A 21,422-nucleotide genomic window follows, 5' to 3' on the forward strand; every position below is an offset into this window, starting at 1 on the left:
TGCACTTGTGATTTGTCCACTTGTGATCCTAGAGAGGAATTAAGGAGATCCCACAGAGCATGAGAGGTACCACTATAGGGGAAGAGAGGGTACTATGGGAGAAGAGCAGCAGGGAAATGTCAGAGGGCTCCCTGGGACCTTGGTATGTGTGTTGATATGTTCAGGAAGCACTAAGGCCGGAGCTCAGGCAACAAGGTGCTTACCTAGTGTCTTAGTTAGGGTTTTGTTGCTGTGAAGGGACACCATGACCATAGCAACTTTTATAAAAGACAACATTTAATCGGGGCTGCCTTAGTCCATTGTATTCATGACAGGAAACATGGTGGCATGCAAGAAGACATGGTGCTAGAAAAGGAGAGGAGAGTTCTACCTCTTGATCTGCAGGCAGCAGAAGGAAACTGTGAGCCTCACAGGGCATAGGTTGAGCATAAGGGACTCAAAGCCTGCCACCACAATAACACACTTCCTCCCACAAGGCCACACCCACACCAATAAAACCACCCCTCCTAACAGTGCCATTCCCTATGGGGCAAGCATTAGCACATGAGTCAATGGGGGTGGGGGGTTTCTATTCAAACCACCACACCTAGAATGCATCAAGCCCTAAATTTAATTCCCAGTGCAGCATGGAGTAGTGATCCATGTGTTTCATCCTAGCAGTGGAAAGGTGGAGGGAGGAGGAGCAGTTCAAGCCAGCCCTAGGCTACATGAAAATTCCAGGCCACCCTGGGCTCCAGGAGACCCTCTCTTAGAACAGAGAGCTCTACAAAGTAGAGATACTTCAAGCACAAACAACTGGCTATTCCAAGGCCTGAAGTCAAGGTAGGGAAGGACAGAATGACAGTCACTGAGGGTGGTAGTTCCCAGGTTACAGATTGGGTAGTAGAGTCCTGATGCTGACTGGGTCACTGGCTAGAACAGCTCAGTAGGTGGCACTGTTCTCATGGCAACAAGCAATCATGAGGTGAGGTGTCCTAGTGACATTTAAGACCTGGAAGGGCTTTGTCTGTAGATACAAATCAGCTTAAGACTTACAGGTTGGCCCGGTGGTGGTGGTGGCGCATGCCTTTAATCCCAGCACTTGGGAGGCAGAGGCAGGCAGATTTCTGAGTTCGAGGCCAGCCTGGTCTACAAAGTGAGTTCCAGGACAGCCAGGGCTATACAGAGAAACCATGTCTCGAAAAAAAAACAAAAACAAAAACAGAAAAACACCTTACAGGTTGAAGTAACGAAGTGACCATTGTTCTTACATTTGTTATGGGGTAAAAGAACTCTACCTGAAGCCCCAGGCTGCTACTAAGAGCCTGGAAAGAATTGCATTTGACCAGGAGACCAGCTATGATAAATCTTCCAGTCATGTAGATGGCTTTTTTAGGAGCCTCCAATCCTGATAAGATGATCTCTGGTATCTTGTGTGGTTCAACAGTTCACTCTGTTATGGTCCTGCCTAGGGGAATCTGTGTGGTCCAGCCAGGGTCCTACCTACCAGACCATGTCTCTGCATTAGCAAGTGCCAAAGTCATCACAGGCGAAGAATGGTGGCATAGACCAGAGCTCAAACATGACCTTTGAAGAGAGACTAATTTATTAGGATGTCATTCAGGGATTTACGTGCTCTGGTTCTGTTTGTTCCTTTAGAGCTCTCTCTGCCATAAATGTCATGGCTCGATGTCTCATGTATTTTATTGGAACGGCCTCCTCCCCTGAGCCAAATGTGTTTTGTTTCAGATAACCAGGGCTTGACTGTAGGAATCCTGGTGAGCGTCCTGTGTCTGCTTGCCGCTGGATTTGTGGTGTATCTCAAAAGGAAGACGTTGATGCGGCTGCTGTTCACGCATAAAAAAACCACCATGGAAAAGCTAAGGTATGGCAGCTCTTTAAAAAAATCAATGGCTAAAATAATATTCAACAAACTGTCTATCGCTACGTCAGCTGCACCATCCTCAGCAAAGGACAGGACAGATTTTCTGTAGAGTAACACTGGGTCATTGGGTTTCTTTGGTTTGTTTTTGTTTTTGTAAATGTCTGCCAGGCCAGCTGTCTCTTTGACTCTCTCTTCTAACTATGTGCTGTCCATCACATAAATAAGCCATGTGTTGGTGAATTCCACAAATGGGTCTTCTCTAATCTTTGCGTTAGTATTTTTTACAAGGCATGTGGACACTGGAATGTGTTTCTCAGATGGAAGAGCTTTGGGCCCAAATGTGCTCGGAGACACAATCGCTGACATGCCAGCTTCGTGCAAAACATCTACCTTGTGCCCAAAGCTAAGTTTCTGAGGTTTTCAGTTAGTGAAACTGGCAGAACAGTGGCTAGAGAGCAGGAACCAATGCTCACTTCTCATCTCATAGGCATGTTAGATCATTTGTTCCCTGCAGATTTGTCCCATGGAATTGAAATAAGTGACAGTCTAAGTATCAGCAGGAACAGGATGGGAGACGTTGGCACAAGGAGGAGGGCAAGCCCTTGCTTAGCAGTTGTTTGGTTGCCTTGCAGGTGTGTGCACCCTTCCCGGACACCCAGTGGCCCTCACCTTGGCCAGGCTCACCACACCCCCGGGAAAGGCCTGCTGATGAACCGGGCACCACATTTCAATACCCCTAAGGTAGGTTGCACAAAAACTTAGTATGCTGGGAAGGCATGAGGTTGCATGGGAAGACAGGGCTCCATCATCTCTGTGAAATGCTTAGTTGGCACCTTTAGTTCAACCATAACCCCACTACCCTGCAATAGTCATGGCCTGGAGGTAGGTCCCAGGGTAAACTTCCAGGGTCCCTAAACGATTCTGATAAGGCAACCAGTGTCCTCACACAGTGGGGTATGTGGATATTATAAACCATGATCAATCTGTGCCGTGACCTAGACCTAGTTCTCAGCAGCCCCACTGGTAACACAGCCAGAGCAAACTCTTGTTTCTAGGCCCTTCCTTTCATTCCCAGGGCTATCCGCTATGTCTAGGTAAGCTTTCTGGCCTGTGTCTCAGTTCTACTGTGGAAGCCACGCCCACTCTGTTCTTTGAAAGAGCTATATCCTTGTCCTTAGCTGTCCCATAGTTCCTCAATGTTCTACTGAGGCACAGAAGTCTTAAATATTGAACTCCATTATAGTACATGCCTGTAATCTCAGTACATAAGGAGCAAATTTCATTCAAACCACAAAAACACAGATGCAAAACAAAAAGTTGATGAAAGGATTGGAATACTTAGTCGGGTGGTGGTGGCAGCACACGCCTTTGATCCCACCACTCAGGAGGCAGAGGGAGGTGGATCACCGAGTTCACAGCCAGCCTACTCTACAGGGTGAATTCCGGGATAGCCAGGGCTACACAGAGAAACCCTGTCTTGGAAAACAAAACAAAACAAATAAAGAGAATACAATTATTTAATAACACAACATTAAATACATTCAGTTAACTGGGAACAATCATACCTCGATAAAGGTACTTATAAAAAATGAGTATAGAATACCAGATCAGCTGCAAAGGTCCTGTCCCTCCTCCAAACACAGGGAAGTTTGTCAGAGATGAGCACCTTGCCTCTGGTAGCTCTCACAGAACCCTTGTGCCCACTAAGCTCACACCTTGTGATCCAGCCTGTCTGCATACTTGGTACAAGTTTCTTTCATCTATTTGTTAATTAAGCCAGCCTGATGATGGACTGATTGAGGTGGAATCTTCTCTAGAGCAAACACTAGCTTCTAGTTCTCAGACCTCCTGCCTCAGCCTTCCAAATGCCACTGTCACCACTGTGGTTTTCAATGTTTGTTTTTTTTAATCTATCTAAAAACACATCTCTCTATTCCAGATTTAGGGGTTGCTTCCTGTAGAATTTTGAACTATAAATAAGTAAATACAGCCCTTCATATGGACACCCTGGACTTTCTATTCCCACATAGACAGTGGTCACAGACCAGTTAGCTCTGCTCTTCCCTTGGATAGCAAAAGCCATCAGAGCTGACTCTACTTTGACCACACAGGACAGGCACTCACTGAAATGCCAGAACATCGACATCAGCAGGCCCCTCAACGCTCGAGCCGTCCCACAGCTTCAGTCACCTCAGCGAGTGCTCCTGCCTCTCCGCCAGACCCCACGTGCACCCAGTGGCCCTGCCAGGCCCCTGCCCGCCAGTCCTGCAGTCAGGCAGGCCCAGGTATGCCTCCTGTGCTGACTGGGTGGGATGCGGCTCAAATCCAGGCTCTGCTACTTGCTAACATGTAAACTTGGGCAAATGTTTAACATAGTGACTGTCTGAAATGGAGTTCAGTTAGTCAGATGTTTGACTGAGATAACCCACATACAGTGCCTATAGTATAGCAATCATATGACACTTTCATATTTTGTAATTATTAATTTTAAAAATACTTCGAGTTGTTTCCACATCAGAATAGTGTATCATCTAAACTAGAACTTAAAACCTTTCTACTGTGAGTACATTTTACCTGAGGAATTTTTATAGGACTCTAGGTAGATAGGTAAGAGATGATAGGAAAATATTAAAAGTCTTTGTTTCGAGGCATTCTGGGCAGTGTTTGTCAGTGCTACATGGTGTGACAATTTGTGTTGTGTGTTCAGAACCAAGGCTGCAGTCAAGTCACAGGAGGTGACATAGACAGTCACTGCGAGACCACCACAGACTCAGTACACATTTGGCTTTGAAACAGCTTTAGGTTGCTGCATGTTAAGTTAAAGACCCACAGCTGAAGAAGCTGGGATTTCAGCCATAACATTTTTAGAAAGGCAATGAGTACTGCTAGAAACTTGAATACTAAAACAGAATCACTTTTAAATGCTATTGTTACATTTTCCCATTATTATTTTTATATATTTATAATTACATGTTTAACATAGAGGTTGTTCTCTGTTCATGTAGCTTTACAGCCTGTTTCTGCCATAAAGTTGTTTCTCCATACCTTGCCATTAGAGAGCCTATAAAAATGTTCTTTTAAGAGCAGCACGCTGCTTGGATGTGGAATTACCTTTGAGAGAATGGATATGTTGAGAGATGTGGGTTTTGTTTTATAAACAGTAGTTTGGAAGAGCTAGACAGATATATTTTGGAGTTCTTTATTCCTTTAGGAAAGATTCAAGTGAAATATGAGATTGAAAAAAACATAAATCTTTAAATGACTGGATAAAGTTAAATGTTTGGTTAGAGTATTGCATGTATTCAGGCTCTCCCATTGACACCAACAAGGTCATGATGACAAAGATAAAGATTGATATTTCAAAGCTTTGCTTATTTGATAGATTAAAAAAAAGTCTCCATTTTCTGTCTAATAGTTCAGTCAGTTCCTGATAAATGTGCCTGGGCCCATTAGTTTTTGTTTTGATTTAATATTTTCTTAGTTCATTTATATACAGTGTTTTTTCCTCTACATTTTGTAATTTTGGGCTAGGTAAGTTTTATGTGAGAGTTCATTTTGCCTTTGTGTGAAGCTAAGCAGCACTGACCCCTATCAATTGATAATACCACTTGTAGTCATGTTTTCAAATATTGCTGTCTCCTGAGGGTCAAAATTTGCCTTGAGTGGGAAATATCAAAAACCTCTCTAGAAATCAATCCATGGTTGTCATAGCTTGGTACCAGTATTTTATTGCTTCAGGAAAATGTGGAAACTGGAGCTTTTAGGTCTCATTGCCCTCATTTTTAAATAATAGATGTCTTAAAATCATGGCCTTTGGAGCTAGAAAAGTGACTCAGAGGTTAAGAACTTACTGCTTCTACAGAAGACCTGGGTTCAATTTCCAGAACCCACATGATTTCTACAGGCTTGCATATGGTACACATTCATTTGGACACATGTATACACATATTTTAAGTGGCCTTTATGGGCATCACGAGCCACTTCAGATGGAAATTCTGTTCTCAGCCAGAGTTTACAAAATCAATGAGGAGTTGATTATATATGCTCATATATTGATCCCTTCAGCTCTTCCCCTCTCCTGATCTTACACATTTCATCTTTTCCTTTCTGTCTGACAAGATTTTGTTCATTATTCTTTGCAACAAGCCTGTTGTTGGCATGGTATTAGCATCCCTTTATCTAAAAATGTTTTTCTTCATGAAGGATATTTTGGCTGGGTATAGAATTTTAGGTTGACATTTTGTGGGAAGGGTTCTTCCCCTTCTCTCTGAAAGAAGTGATAAGAAATCCACCAATTTCTTTCCATAGCCTCTGATCCAGGAAAGTAAAGTGACCACTTATTTGGGGGGTGGGCTTCTCTATGGTTAATCTGGAATAAGATCATATATGATATGATAAAATATTTGTTTCCTGGACAACCCTCTTCCTAGGCTTGTGACTACAGAGGGTAGACTTTATTGAGTTTGTTTTTATTTCTTTGGTGCCATTTAGTTGTTTCCAGATTGTGTATATTTACATATTTCATTTTCTTGTTGCTTCTTTTATACATCCTGGACAGGGCTCAGGCATGCAACCATGTGCACACAGAAGGACCAACCACTGAGTAGTTCCTTGAGTCTAGAGTCCACCAGGTAGTCTTTCTTTCTCTAATTTTCAGTTTTCTATCAGTTACTTAATGATATTTTTGTTGCAAATACTAAGGAATAAGGTAAGCTATGCTTAGTCCATCCTGTCAGTCACAACCTATTTCCCTTTGTATTTCTTTTATTGCTGATAACACTCAAACTACTTCATATCTAGCAGCTCTCAGTAGGAAAAAAAAGGCTTGATTTCATCAGATTTCTTTGAACTAAAAACTTGTATCATGGCCAGTCTCGGGCTATAAACAGGTTACTGCACAAGAAGTCCAGAACTGGCCAGCCTGAGCTCATGTTGGCAAGTGCCATGGACCTGCTTCGGGACTATGTTTTGTGAATTATCTGGTGCTGTCTCTGACTGCATTTTTTTTTTAACATAACAGTAAGATCGTCTTCTTTGCTCATATAATAGGCATTTCTTTTTAAAGGAATTTCTGTCCTTTATTATAATTCTGATTTCTGGCATATCAGGAACTCTGGTTTTGAATATTTATCAGTGTATCTTTTCCTTTTGTGACTCTCTCCTTCCCTGAATACTCATAACCCTCTCCCACTTACTACCAGTTAGGAACCTTATATTATCTTCTCAGTTGGTTTTATGGACTGCTGATAGGGCAGAAAAAAAAAAAAAAAAAAAAAAACGAAAAGAAGTCTATCTTGGTTTACCTTGTTATTGGGCAACAGGCACATTCAAAACATGTCTAGATTGCAGGCTTACTGGAGAATACAACAGGAGCTGTAAACCTTGGGATATGCACCACCACTCAGTGCCTTACATACGCACCTCCAGTATTCCCACAGAGAATCTGTAAAATACAAGGATAATCTTTTACACAGTGCACAAAAAAAGATTATCCCTATAGGAACCCAGTGAATTCCCTCATCCTGAGGCTTCTTAGACCTCTCTTTCAGCAATGCCACCTCTGCACTGTGCTAAACTGGGACTAACAGACCGCATGACCCAAGAGGAGTTGAGCACAATGATTTTCTCCCAGAGTTGTCAGTTCTCACAGAAGTGGCTCTTTCGAAGCAACCACCCAAAAGCTTTCTGTCTTCTGAAACTAAGAGACTCTTCCCCTTTAAGCACCAGTCACAGGAAACTCCATATCCTCACTCTGAGCCTGGAACCTTTCAGAGACAAGTGACACCAATAACTGCATGAGTTTCCTGTCATCACACACAGGGACCTGGGATCCATTCCATGCAGGTGTGGACAGTATATAGAGGTGACTCTTGCTTGGCAGCAGAAATTGAATCCACTGACACTTTACAGTTCCCTGGGTACCATCCCACACAACATGACTCAGATGTGCCTCCATGGCCAATCCTGCTATGCTTGTCCAAATCTATCACACTCCATGGATGGGGCACATTGGCTAACTTTATATTTGAGTGTCATCTTTCTGGAAAGCATCTAATCCTCCATAAGCTCAACTCATCCTCTTGTCCAAATGTGCCTCTTGGAACCCGACTTTCTCATCCATGGTTGTATGTGCTTATACCTGCTTGCACATGCTATGTGCACATCCTGTGTGCTCATGTGTAGCCATCAGAGATCAACCTGCAGGGCTTAGTTTTCTTTCCACCTTGCTGAGGCAGGGCCTATAGTTTGTACAGTGAGTCTCTGTCTCCATCTTTTCACAGAGGAATGCTATGATTATTAGATATGCCTAGATGTGTCAGGAGCCACTTCCCTGGACTTACAGTGTGCCTAATGTTACTGTTGGAGGAAGGAGAGCAGAACAAGGGTTAGTTGGTAGAGTATTTACCTAGTATGCATGAAGTCCTGGGGTTCACAGAAAGATGGCATGGTGATATAAGCCTATAATCCCAGCCTTCAGGAGGTTAGAGGCAGGAAGATCAAAAAATTCAAGGTTAGTCAGGTGTAGTGGCTCTTACCTAAGCAGAAGTGGGTGGATCTCTATGAGTTCAAGACCAGCCTGGTCTACATAGAGTCTGCATAGAGATCCAGGACAGTCAGAGCTTCATAGTGATAGAGCCATTCACAAAAGGAGGGGGGAAGGGAAGAAAAGGGCAGAGGAAAAAGGAAGAAAATTTACAGTGGAAAGTGTTAGCTAGCATAGTCAGAGCAGCAAGCCGGCTGCCCTAGTCATCTTTCATCCCTGTCTTTTCCAACTCTGCTGTTCATTGGTACTATGTAAAGTCTCCATTTGATCCAGAAGGCATGCATCAGTTTTTCGTAACACAACAAAGCCACAGTCAACTTCTGTCTTTATAAGACAGGCCACTGTTAACACGATGGCCAGAGCAGGAAGTCCCCTGTGGTATTGTATTAGTTAGGGTTTTACTGCTGTGAACAGACACTATGACCAAGGCAAGTCTTATAAAAAAAAAAAACAACATTTAATTGGGGCTGGCTTACAGGTTCAGAGGTTCAGTCCATTATCATCAAGGTGGGAGCATGGCAGTATCCAGGCAGGCATGGCGCAGGAGGAGCTGAGAGTTCTGTCTTCATCCAAAGGCTGCTAGTGGAAGACTGACTTCCAGGCAACTAGGGTGAGGATCTTATACCCACACCCACAGTGACACACCCATTCTAACTAGGTCACACCTATCCCAACAAGGCCACACCTTCAGATGGTGCCACTCCCTGGTCCAAGGATATACAAACCATCACATTCCACTCCCTGGTCCCCATAGACTTGTTCAAAAACATGAGTCTATGGGGGCCATACTTAAACATAGCATAATGCAAAATGCATTTAGTGCAACTTTCAAAGTCCTCATAGTCTATAGCAGTTGCAACAATGTTAAAAGTCCAAAGTTCAAGGTCTCTTCTGAGATTCATTCAACTTAATTAACTGTAATCCCCAAAGCAAGGCAGGAAACCAGCTGGGCAAACTCCAAACTCTGCATCTCCATGGCTGATGTCAAAGTGGTCTTCAGATCTCCACTCCTTTTTCATCTTTTTTGACTGCAACAAACTGCTTCCTCCTGGGCTGGTTCCACTCCCTGTTAGCAGCTTTCCTCAGCATGTATCCCATGGCTCTGGCATCTTTGAGTCTCCAAGGCAATTTCAATGTTACAGCTTCTTCTTTCAGTGTCTGGGATTCCACTTGATCTTTTGGACTCCTCCTAAGGACTGGCATCACTTCTCCATCTCTGTCCTCTGTAGCACTCTATGCTCAGGTTGATCCACTCCATTATGGCTGCTGTTCTTGGTGATCATCCCATGGTACTGACATCTCCAATACACTGGGGTGTTCCACTCCAACTAGGCTTCACCAATAGCCTCTCATAGGCTCTCTTCAGGGTGCCAAGCCTCAAATCCTTTGCATGACCCCTTCAATCCTGGGCCATCAACTACAGCTGAGGCTTCACCTTCTCCAATGGGCTTCCCTGGCCTCTCACAGTGCTAAGCCTCAGCTTCTCTCCATGATCCCTTCATTCCTTCACAAGCAGTACCACCTGAGTGACTCTTACACATTACCAAATCCAGCCGCAGCATGAGGTACAACCTTGGGTATCTCTGGAACACAGCTTCTTTGTGCTCCCAGAAAACAATTTCCAGAAGATTTCACCTCAACGATGCTGGTCTCTTCTTAATCACCGCTAATTCCTTAGCTCCAGCTAACCAGCATCAATTTTCCCAGCAGTTCCTTCCATTCTTAACTCTAGAGCCAGAGGCACATGGCTAAAGCTGCCGAGTTCTGCTGCTTACAGGAACTAGAACATGATCCCCTTGTATTATTACATTATCACTAGCTTTATGTTTTCTAAATCCTTCACTGCCTAAGCTTGGCTATCCTGGTTCTTGCTCTGTAGATTGACCTTGAATGTAGAGATCAGCATGCTTGTCTCATGGGATTAAAGGTGTGTAACACCATGCCTGGATCTAATTTAGCTGGGTAGGATCTTGCCCCAAGGTCCCACTCCCTTAATCTTTATCTCCTAGAACACAAGATTTTGCTCCATTTCACTTCCTGGTACTCCTTTAATACTCAAACCATATATTTTGTATTTTTCCTTCCTAAGCTTGCTATGCTTGTTCAAACTTTTCTTCATAAGACTTAACCAGAGAACAAAGTCTCTGCTGGGCTTTTTTGAAACTTCTTTTGTCAATGCAATTAATCCAAGTCTCTTCACCTTAGCCTCAGGCAAATTTTTCAGACAAGGGCAAAAAGTAGCCACATTCTTCACCAAAATACCACAAAACGAGTCTTTATGCCACATTCTGAAATTCTTCTCCTTTGAAATCTCTTGGGCCAGGTCAACACAGTTCAAATTACTCCCAGCAACAAAGTCTTCCATATTCCTACTAGGATGACCCATTAAGCCCCATTTAAAGCATTCCACTGTGTTCCAAATCCAAAGTCCCAAAATCCACATTCTTTCAAATAAAAGCATGGTCAGGCCTATCACAGCAATACCCCACTCCCAGTACCAACTTCTGTATTAGTTAGGGTTTTACTGCTGTGAACAGACACTATGACCAAGGCAAGTCTTATAAAAAAAAAAAACAACATTTAATTGGGGCTGGCTTACAGGTTCAGAGGTTCAGTCCATTATCATCAAGGTGGGAGCATGGCAGTATCCAGGCAGGCATGGCGCAGGAGGAGCTGAGAGTTCTGTCTTCATCCAAAGGCTGCTAGTGGAAGACTGACTTCCAGGCAACTAGGGTGAGGATCTTATACCCACACCCACAGTGACACACCCATTCTAACTAGGTCACACCTATCCCAACAAGGCCACACCTTCAGATGGTGCCACTCCCTGGTCCAAGGATATACAAACCATCACAGGTATCCACAGCACTTACATGGAAGGCAACCTTGTGTCTTCTATAGAGGGCAAATAGATTTTCAACTATGTTTTGACCAATACACACTTCTAATCACCTGCCTGTATCTATTTCATACATAACCTAAAATATTTGTAAACTAAGACCAGTCAGTCTGGGACAGGCTCTTCCAGGAAAAGGCAGAAGCATGGAGTTTTGCTTATGTAGCTGCAGAAGGAACCGTGGAATGGCTAGGACACCCACATTCCCTATCCCCTCCAGCCAGGGTGATGAGTGACTCTCTGGGGCTGTTACTGGGATGCAACAGCCAATTTTCATAAATGCTTTCACAGGATATAAATGATATCCTAGACAATTTAAAACATAGTTTTAGGACAGGCAGGTAATGACCAACTCACCCAGAGGTTCATCTCATCCCTCCAACAGTGCCAAGCAGTGAATTCAGCTTGGAACTGATAAGACTAATATTGTCAGCCATGGTCTGGCATTCTGATGATTTAGGTCCTTGCTCAGAAATTCTGGTATGTATTAGAAAGAGAAGTCCACTTGTCAATATGCCCTCCTAGGGAAGATGCAATGGGAAGGAAGGAATCTATGTAGCAGCCTTTATTCCCTGGGCAAACCACAGGCTGACAGTGGGAAACAGGGCTGGATGTTGTCTGTGTGGGCCTCCCCTGACTTTCCAGGTCTTGCCCTTATGCCCAAGATTCTTCTTCAGTGGTACCCATTTCCTGGTTCTCCCACAGTCCTCTGTGAGGCTCCCTTGTCACTGACTGCAGCTGCTATATGCTGATGCTACTCCATTCAGAAGGTCCTGTGGGCTGGTCCTCTTGGGCACATCAAAAAAAAAGGTCTCATCTAGTAAATGCAGTTGATGTGTAACAAACTGGTGTAAGATGGTAGAAACTGGTCTTGTGAAGAGTTGATTGTTCCCTACTAGCTATCTTCCTCAAGGAATCACAGAGTAACAAAAAACCTGAGTGTGTTTAACCTGTAAATCTAAGATGTGGCTACAGAGCTATAGCTGACCTCTCCTAACCGCCTGCCTAGTATGCTTGAGACAGACTATTGTCCTCGGTTTCATGTCACACACCAATGAGTCATGTGACAGGACCATCAACTGTCTATAAAGGTAACTACTGTGATGGTTACCTCCATGGCTCACTCTGGAGAGACATCCCTTCATTTCTGTCACTGTGGAAATGGAGACTTTGCATGGACAACTGTGCCCAGGATCTGATCCTCTTCTTCTGTAATAGGCAATGTGTATGGCTGTAATTGAACATTTTAGAGACATAAAGGATTATATGGAGCTGTGGTCCAGCTCTGTCACTGGGCTTCCTTCCTGGAAGCAATTTCTTTGAGTGATGCTTCTATAAAGCATTCTGGAACACATGGAGAAGTCTCCATTAAACCTTTTTCTGTAGCACACACACTGAAACACACACTTTCTTAGTATGCTCTACATGGTCCAAAGGGAACACTACTTGTAAGCCACTAATAGTAAATAAGAGTATGCACTTTTGTCTAGACAGTTCTTAACCTGATGCCTCCTTTTGCAGAACTCCTGAGTTTTGCTGCAGAGAGGTTGGAGAAAGGATGAGATCCCATTAAGCCAGAGTATCTGCCTTCCCCCAAAGGTCCTGACTTTTGATTTCTAGGTTACTCACTGTAGACAGGAATCAAAGCAGGACTCAGGTTTCCATAACAAGACTCCAGTTTTCTTAAGCAGCCAGATCCCTCCAGCTTCAGTCTCCTCCTTCCTTCCTACACTGTGTTCTGATTCAGTAATGTTTTACTCACAGCTAACCAACTCTTTTAGGAAAAAAAAAAAAAGGAAGTATTTTATCTAATCGTTGAAGAAAGGGAGGTCACAGTGACCCTGCCTTCGTGTTTCTGGCTATGAGCAACCCACTAGTGTGTCAGCTTTGAGCAGTTCCATGCTACCCACATCACTGTGGGGGTAATAATCACAATCTTGTCTGTGCTCATAATTTCCATAATTCTTAGCCAGAGACAGAGTCACTCGTTGCAATAAAACATGTTAATGTGCGCCTAGGACCTCAGTGGCAGCTCTGGGTTTCTGTGACAGCCTCCAGTCTTCTTGCACAGAAGCCACAGATAGCAGGACATGTTTACTATTATAGATTATATGCAAGCAGATAACAGGGTAATGGTCAAGGCACCAGGGCTTTGTTTTGATTTTGGCATGTTTGTTTTCAAAGCTGAGAGAGATCGGGGAGTGAGAGGGAGGGTGCTGAAATCCTGCAGTGTATTGCTAGAACACAGGTTGACCACATGTGACACAATAGGACTTTTCTCCAGAACATGATGGAAATGGAATGAAGTTTGAATGTTGTTGAGAATACAGACTATAGGATCAGAGGTGTGAAGGACACATCATCTGTCCCAATACCAGGAGTAACTGGGACCAGCAGGACCCAGACATGCAGGAACTCCACCAGAGCAGTGGCAGAGTTCCTTCTGGTCTTTTGTCTGGGCCGGTGTCCTGAGCAACCTTAGGTGCAAACTCCACAGCCAGTCTCACAACAGCAAGAGGAAGCTCCACTCCTGGGTGCTCTAACATGCCCAGGACCACAGGATCACAGAAGCTTGGTCACACCAGGATCTCAGGGTCCCAGAGGCAGCTTGACTCCCAGGAGCTCTGACACACCCAGGCTCTCAGGATCCCAGGATCCCAGAGACAGCTGGACTCTGAGGAGTTCTAACACAACCAGGATTAAAGGAAGGACGAGCTCCAGTCAGATATAGCCAGGGCAGGTAGCTCTAGAGATAACCAGATGGTGGGAGGCAAGCATAAGAACATAAGCAACAGAAACCAAGGTTACTTGGCATCATCAGAACCCAATTCTCCTACCATAGCAAGTCCTGAATACACTATCACACCAGAAAAGCAAGATTCAGATCTAAAGTCATTTCTCATGATGATGACAGAGGACTTTAAGAAGAACATAAATAACTCCCTTAAAGAAATACAGGCGAACACAGGCAAACTTTTAGCTTAGCTACTATGGAAGTAAAATTGTTTGGTGATGTGAGGGACATTGAAATGCAGCCTTATTCCAATGAACTCCAATGTCTAAAAAATGTTCTTATTTTGGGTTTGTATCACAGTAAGAGTCAAGATTTTAAAGCTCTACTAAAAACAAATCAAACAGACAAACAAGCAAAAACACTTTATCTATTTATGCTCATTTAATATCACGTCCATCATTTTTATGATTGGTATAAAAATATATATTGTGTTAAATATAATAAAAAAAATAAGGTTTGGCCTTCCTATCAGCGCCAGCTCCAGGCCACCTTGGGTGCAAATTCAGCGGACAGTCCCAAGGTCCCCAGAGGACTCTCCACACTGCAGGTGCCCTAGCATGCCCAGGATCTTAGGATCACTGGTGAGTGGAACACAATATCTGTTCCAAACCAATCATGACAGGCCTGTGACAGCAGGAACAAGGCCACAGGAGCCCTTCCTGACCAGCAGCTTGGGTTCTTTCTGACCTGTGCTGGTATACCTTGGTTTTGAACACACCAGATAGCCCCATGGTCCCCAGAGGAGACACCACTTCGAGGCACTGTAACATGCCCAGGATCTTAGGAATTCAGGATCCCAGGATCCCAGGAGCTTGGTCACACCAGGATCTCAGGGTCTCAGAGGAAGCTTGACTGCCAAGAACTCTAACACACCCAGAAAGAGTCTCAGGTTCACATGATCCCAGAATCATAGGATCACAGAGACAGCTGGACTCTGAGGAGTCCTGAATCAACTGGGATTATAGGAAGGACAGGCTCCAATCAGATATATTGAGGGCAGCAAGCAATGAGATAATCAGATGGCAGGAGGCAAGCATAAGAACAGAAGCAACAGAAACCAAGGTTACTCGGCATCATCAGAACCAAACACTCGCACCATAGTAAGTCCTAGATACAGCATCACACCAGAAAAGCAAGATATGGATCTAAAGTCACTTCTCATGATGATGATGGAAGACTTTAAGAAGGAAATAAATAACTCCTTTAAAGAAATACAGAAGAACACAGGCAAACATCTAGAAGCCCTTAAAGAGGAAACACAAAAATCCCTTAAAGAGTTACAGGAAAGCACTACCAAATAGGTGAAAAAATTGAACAAAACCATCCAGGACCTAAAAATGGAAGTAGAAACAATAAAGAAATCACAAAGGGAGACAACTCTGGAGATGGAAATCCTAGGAAAGGAATCAGGAACCATAGATGCGAGCATCAGCAACAGAATACAAGAGATGGAAGAGAGGACCTCAGGTGCAGAAGATTCCATAGAAAACATGGACACAACAATCAAAGAAAATGCAAAATCCAAAATGATCCTAACTGAAAACATCTAGGAAATCCAGGACACAATGAGAAGACCAAACCTAAGGATAATAGGTATAGATGAGAATGAAGACTTTCAACTTAAAGAGCCAGCAAATATCTTCAACAAAATTATAGAAGAAAACTTTCCTAACCTAAAGAAAGAGATGCCCATGAACATACAAGAAGCCTACGGAACTCCAAATAGACTGGACCAGAAAAGAAATTCCTTCTGACACAATCAGAACAAAACATGCACTAAATAAAGATAGAATATTAAAAGCACTAAGGGAAAAGGGTCAAGTAACATATAAAGGCAGGCCTATTAGAATTATACCAGACTTCTCACCAGAGACTATGAAAGCCAGAAGATCCTGGACAGATGTTATACAGACCCTAAGAGAACACAAATGCCAGCCCAGGCTACTATACCCAGCAAAACTCTCAATTACCATAGATGGAGAAAGCAAAGTATTCCACAACAAAACCAAATTCACACAATATCTTTCCACTAATCCAGCCCTTCAAAGGATAATAAAGAGAAAACTCCAACACAAGGAAAGAAATGCTGCCCTAGGAAAGGCAAAAATGTAATTCTTCAACAAACTTAAAAGAAAATAGCCCCAAGAACAGAATCCCAACTCTAACAACAAAAAACAGGAAGTAACAATTACTTTTCCTTAATATCTCTTAATATCAATGGACTCAATTCCCCCAATTAAAAACATAGACTAATAGACTGGCTACATAAACAGGACCCAACACTTTGCTGCATACAGGAAACTCACCTTAGGGACAAAGAAAGACACTACCTCAAAGTAAAAGGCTGGAGAACAATTTTCCAAGCAAACAGTCCAAAGAAACAAGCTGGAGTAGCCATTCTAATATCGAATAAAATCGACTTCCAACCCAAAGTTATCAAAAAAGACAAGGAGTGGCCCTTCATACTCATCAAAGGTAAAATCCTTCAAGAGGAACTCTCATTCTGAATATCTATGGTCCAAATGTAAGGGCAGCCACATTCATTAAAGAAACTTTAGTAAAGCTCAAAGCACACATTGTACCTCACACAATAAGAGTGGGAAACTTTAACACCTCACTCTCATCAATGGACAGATCCTGAAAACAGCAACTAAATAGAGACACAGTGAAACTAACAGAAGTTATGAAACAAATGGATTTAACAGATATCTATAGAACATTTTATCCTAAAACAAAAGGATATACCTTCTTCTCAGCACCTCATGGTACTATCTCCAAAACTGACCATATAATTGGTCACAAAACAGGCTTCAACAGATACAAAAATATTGAAATTATCCCATGCATCCTATCAGAAAGTCAACGTTGATGTGGAAGCTGAACAACACTCTACTCAATGATGACTTATTCAAGAAAGAAATAAAGAAATTAAAGACTTCTTAGAGTTTAATGAAAATGAAGCCACAACATACCAAAACTTATGGGATACAATGAAAGCAGTCCTAAGAGGAAAACTCATAGCTCTGAATGCCACCAAAAAGAAACTATAGAGAGCACACACTAGCAGCTTGACAGCACACCTAAATGCTCTAGAAAATAAGGAAGCAAATTCACCCTAGAGGAGTAGATGGCAGGAAATAATCAAACTCAGGGCTGAAATCAACCAAGTAGAAACAAAAAGAACTATACAAAGAATCAACCAAACCAGGGGCTAGTTCTTTGAGAAAATCAACAAGATAGATAAACCCTTAGACAGATGAACTAGAGGGCACAGGGACAGTATTGTAATTAACAAAATCGGGAGACATCCGGCACCCTCCCAGCTGGAGGACAGTGACCTGCCCTGCAGGGAGCGCCATCCGCCGAGCTTAGTCTGTACAGGTCAGAGTGAGGACCACAGAGGCAGACAGCTTCTGGGACAGGCGGGAGACACAGAGCCGCTGAGGCAGCACGTTTTGGGGCCGCAGACTTCCGGCACCCTCCCAGCCAGAGGACAGTGACCTGCCCTGCAGAGAGCACCATCTTGGCTCCGGGACTCCGCAGAACTTAGTCTGTACAGGTTAGAGTGAGGACCACAGAGGCAGACAGCTTCTGGGACAGGTGGGAGCCACAGAGCCGCTGAGGCAGCACCCTTTTGGGGCCGCAGACATCCGGCACCCTCCCAGTCGGAGGACAGTGACCTGCCCTGCAGGGAGCGCCATCTTGGCTCCGGGACTCCGCCGAGCTTAGTCTGTACAGGTCAGAGTGGGGACCACGGGGGCAGACGGCTTCTGGGACAGGCGGGAGCCACAGAGCTGCTGAGGCAGCACCCTTTTGGGGCCGCAGACATCCGGCACCCTCCCAGCCGGAGGACAGTGACCTGCCCTGCAGGGAGCGCCATCCTGGCTCCGGGACTCCGCCGAACTTAGTCTGTACAAGTTAGAGTGAGGACCACAGAGGCAGACAGCTTCTGGGACAGGCGGGAGCCACAGAGCCGCTGAGGCAGCACCCTTTTGGGGCCGCAGACATCCGGCACCCTCCCAGCCGGAGGACAGTGACCTGCCCTGCAGGGAGCGCCATCTTGGCTCCGGGACTCCGCAGAACTTAGTCTGTACAGGTCAGAGTGAGGACCACAGAGGCAGACAGCTTCTGGGACAGGCGGGAGCCACAGAGCCGCTGAGGCAGCACCCTTTTGGGGCCACAGACATCCGGCACCCTCCTAGCTGGAAGACAGTGGTCTGCCCTGCACAGGAGCCCTCTGCCTCAGGAGCAGGGAGCACATCTTGGATCCAGGACTCCACTGAACTTAGGAACTTAGTCTGCACAGCTGAGAGTGTGCACCACAGAAGCCTACAGCTTCTGAGACCTGCCAAAGCAACACAGCATCTGGGAAAGGTCCTGTTTTCCGCCTTCTTCTTCGGACAGGAGGAGGTCCAAACCCCAGATATCTGTACACCTTCCCTTTAAGAGGAAAGCTTGTCAGCAGGGAGTGCTCTAACCACTGAAACTCAGAGGAGAGAGCCTGTCTCCCAGGTCTGCTGACAGAGGATACTCAGAATCACCAGAAGAACAACCTCTGAATAGAGACAACTATAACAACTCCAGAGATTACCAGATGGCGAGAGGTAAAGGTAAGAATCTTACTAACAGAAACCAAGACCACTCACCATCATCAGGACCCAGCACTCCCACTTCGCCCAGTCCAGGGCACCCCAACACACCTGAAAAACTAGACCTGGATTTAAAAGCATATCTCATGATGATGGTAGAGGACATCAAGAAGGACTTTAAAGAACTACAGGAGAACATGGCTAAAGAGTTACAAGTCCTTAAAGAAAAACAGGAAAACACAACCAAACTGGTAGAAGTCCTTAAAGAGAAACAGGAAAACACATCCAATCAGATGATGGAAATGAACAAAACCATACTAGACCTAAAAAGGGAAGTAGACACAATAAAGAAAACCCAAAATGAGGCAACACTGGAGATAGAAACCCTAGGAAAGAAATCTGGAACCATAGATGCAAGCATCAGCAACAGAATACAAGAGATGGAAGAGAGAATCTCAGGTGCAGAAGATTCCATAGAGAACATCGGCACAACAATCAAGGAAAATGGAAAATGCAAAAAGATCCTAACTCAAAACATCCAAGAAATACAGGACACAATGAGAAGACCAAACCTACGGATAATAGGAGTGGATGAAAATGAAGATTTTCAACTCAAAGGACCAGCAAACATCTTCAACAAAATTATAGAAGAAAACTTCCCAAATCTAAAGAAAGAGATGCCCATGAACATACAAGAAGCCTACAGAACTCCAAATAGGCTGGACCAGAAAAGAAATACCTCCCGACACATAATAATCAGAACAACAAATGCACTAAATAAAGATAGAATACTAAAAGCAGTAAGAGAAAAAGGCCAAGTAACATATAAAGGCAAGCCTATCAGAATTACACCAGATTTTTCACCAGAGACTATGAAAGCCAGAAGATCCTGGACAGATGTTATACAGACATTAAAAGAACACAAATTCCAGCCCAGACTACTATACCCAGCCAAACTCTCAATTAACATAGATGGAGAAACCAAAGTATTCCACGACAAAACCAAATTCACACATTATCTCTCCACGAATCCAGCCCTTCAAAGGATAATAACAGAAAAAAACCAATACAAGGACAGGAACCACGCCCTAGAAACAACAAGAAGGTAATCCCTCAACAAACCGAAAAGAAGACAGCCACAAGAACAGAATGCCAACTTTAACAACAAAAATAACAGGAAACAACAATTACTTTTCCTTAATATCTCTTAATATCAATGGACTCAACTCCCCGATAAAAAGACATAGACTAACAAACTGGCTACACAATCAAGACCCAACATTTTGCTGCTTACAAGAAACTCATCTCAGAGAAAAAGATAGACACTACCTCAGAATGAAAGGCTGGAAAACAATTTTCCAAGCAAATGGTCTGAAGAAACAAGCTGGAGTAGCCATTCTAATATCAGATAAGATTGACTTCCAACCCAAAGTCATCAAAAAAGACAGGGAGGGGCACTTCATACTCATCAAAGGTAAAATCCTCCAAGAGGAACTATCAATCCTGAATATCTATGCTCCAAATACAAAGGCAGCCTCATTCATTAAAGAAACTTTAGTAAATCTCAAAGCACACATTGCACCTCATACAATAATAGTGGGAGACTTCAACACACCACTTTCACCAATGGACAGATCATGGAAACAGAAACTAAACAGGGACACAGTGAAACTAACAGAAGTTATGGATCAAATGGATCTGGCAGATATCTACAGAACATTTTACCCTAAAACAAAAGGATACACCTTCTTCTCAGCACCTCATGGTACCTTCTCCAAAATTGACCACGTAATTGGGCACAAAACAGGACTCAACAGATACAAAAACATTGAAATTGTCCTATGCATCCTATCAGATCACCATGGACTAAGGCTGATCATCAATAACAAAATAAATAATAGAAAGCCAACATTCACGTGGAAACTGAACAACACTCTTCTCAATGATACCTTGGTCAAGGAAGGAATAAAGAAAGAAATCAAGGACTTTTTAGAGTTCAATGAAAATGAAGCCACAACATACCCAAACTTATGGGACGCAATGAAAGCATTTCTAAGAGGAAAACTCATAGCTCTGAGTGCCTCCAAAAAGAAACTAGAAAGAGCACACATTAGCAGCTTGACAACACACCTAAAAGCACTAGAACAAAAGGAAGCAAATTCACCCAAGAGGAGTAGACGGCAGGAAATAATCAAACTCAGGGGCGAAATCAATCAAGTGGAAACAAGAAGAACTATTCAAAGAATCAACCAATCAAGGAGCTGGTTCTTTGAGAAAATCAACAAGATAGATAAACCCTTAGCCAGACTCACTAGAGGGCACAGGGAAAGCATCCTAATTAACAAAATCAGAAATGAAAAAGGAGACATAACAACAGATCCTGAAGACATCCAAAACACCATCAGATCCTTCTACCAAAGGCTATACTCAACAAAACTGGAGAACCTGGATGAAATGGAGAAGTTCCTAGACAGATACCAGGTACCAAAGTTGAATCAAGATCAGGTTAATGATCTAAACAGCCCTATATCCCCCAAAGAAATAGAAGCAGTCATTAATAGTCTCCCAACTAAAAAAAGCCCAGGACCAGATGGGTTTAGTGCAGAGTTCTATCAGACCTTCAAAGAAGATCTAATCCCAGTTCTTCACAAACTATTCCACAAAATAGAAACAGAAGGTACTCTACCCAACTCATTCTATGAAGCCACAATTACTCTGATACCTAAACCACAAAA

The 21,422-nt window shown here is 43.5% G+C and overlaps 1 protein-coding gene and 1 long non-coding RNA gene across 2 annotated transcripts in view; one reads left to right on the forward strand and one right to left on the reverse strand.

The window, feature by feature from the left end:
* The window catches only part of Adam12 (ADAM metallopeptidase domain 12), a 356,891-nt gene that overhangs the window by 320,614 nt on the left and 14,855 nt on the right, over positions 1-21,422 (forward strand). The window contains exons 19-21 of the mRNA XM_021167906.3: positions 1,729-1,864; positions 2,497-2,605; positions 3,976-4,149. Of these exons, the coding sequence (XP_021023565.1) occupies positions 1,729-1,864; positions 2,497-2,605; positions 3,976-4,149 (419 nt within the window). The remainder of the gene's footprint in view (positions 1-1,728; positions 1,865-2,496; positions 2,606-3,975; positions 4,150-21,422) is intronic.
* Positions 1-21,422, reverse strand: part of LOC147002840 (uncharacterized) — a 46,985-nt gene that overhangs the window by 10,693 nt on the left and 14,870 nt on the right. The gene's annotated exons all lie outside the window — the stretch shown is intronic.

This window comes from Mus caroli, unplaced genomic scaffold (assembly GCF_978045245.1).
Source record: "Mus caroli unplaced genomic scaffold, Mus_caroli_1 scaffold_8, whole genome shotgun sequence".
NCBI lineage: Eukaryota > Metazoa > Chordata > Mammalia > Rodentia > Muridae > Mus > Mus caroli.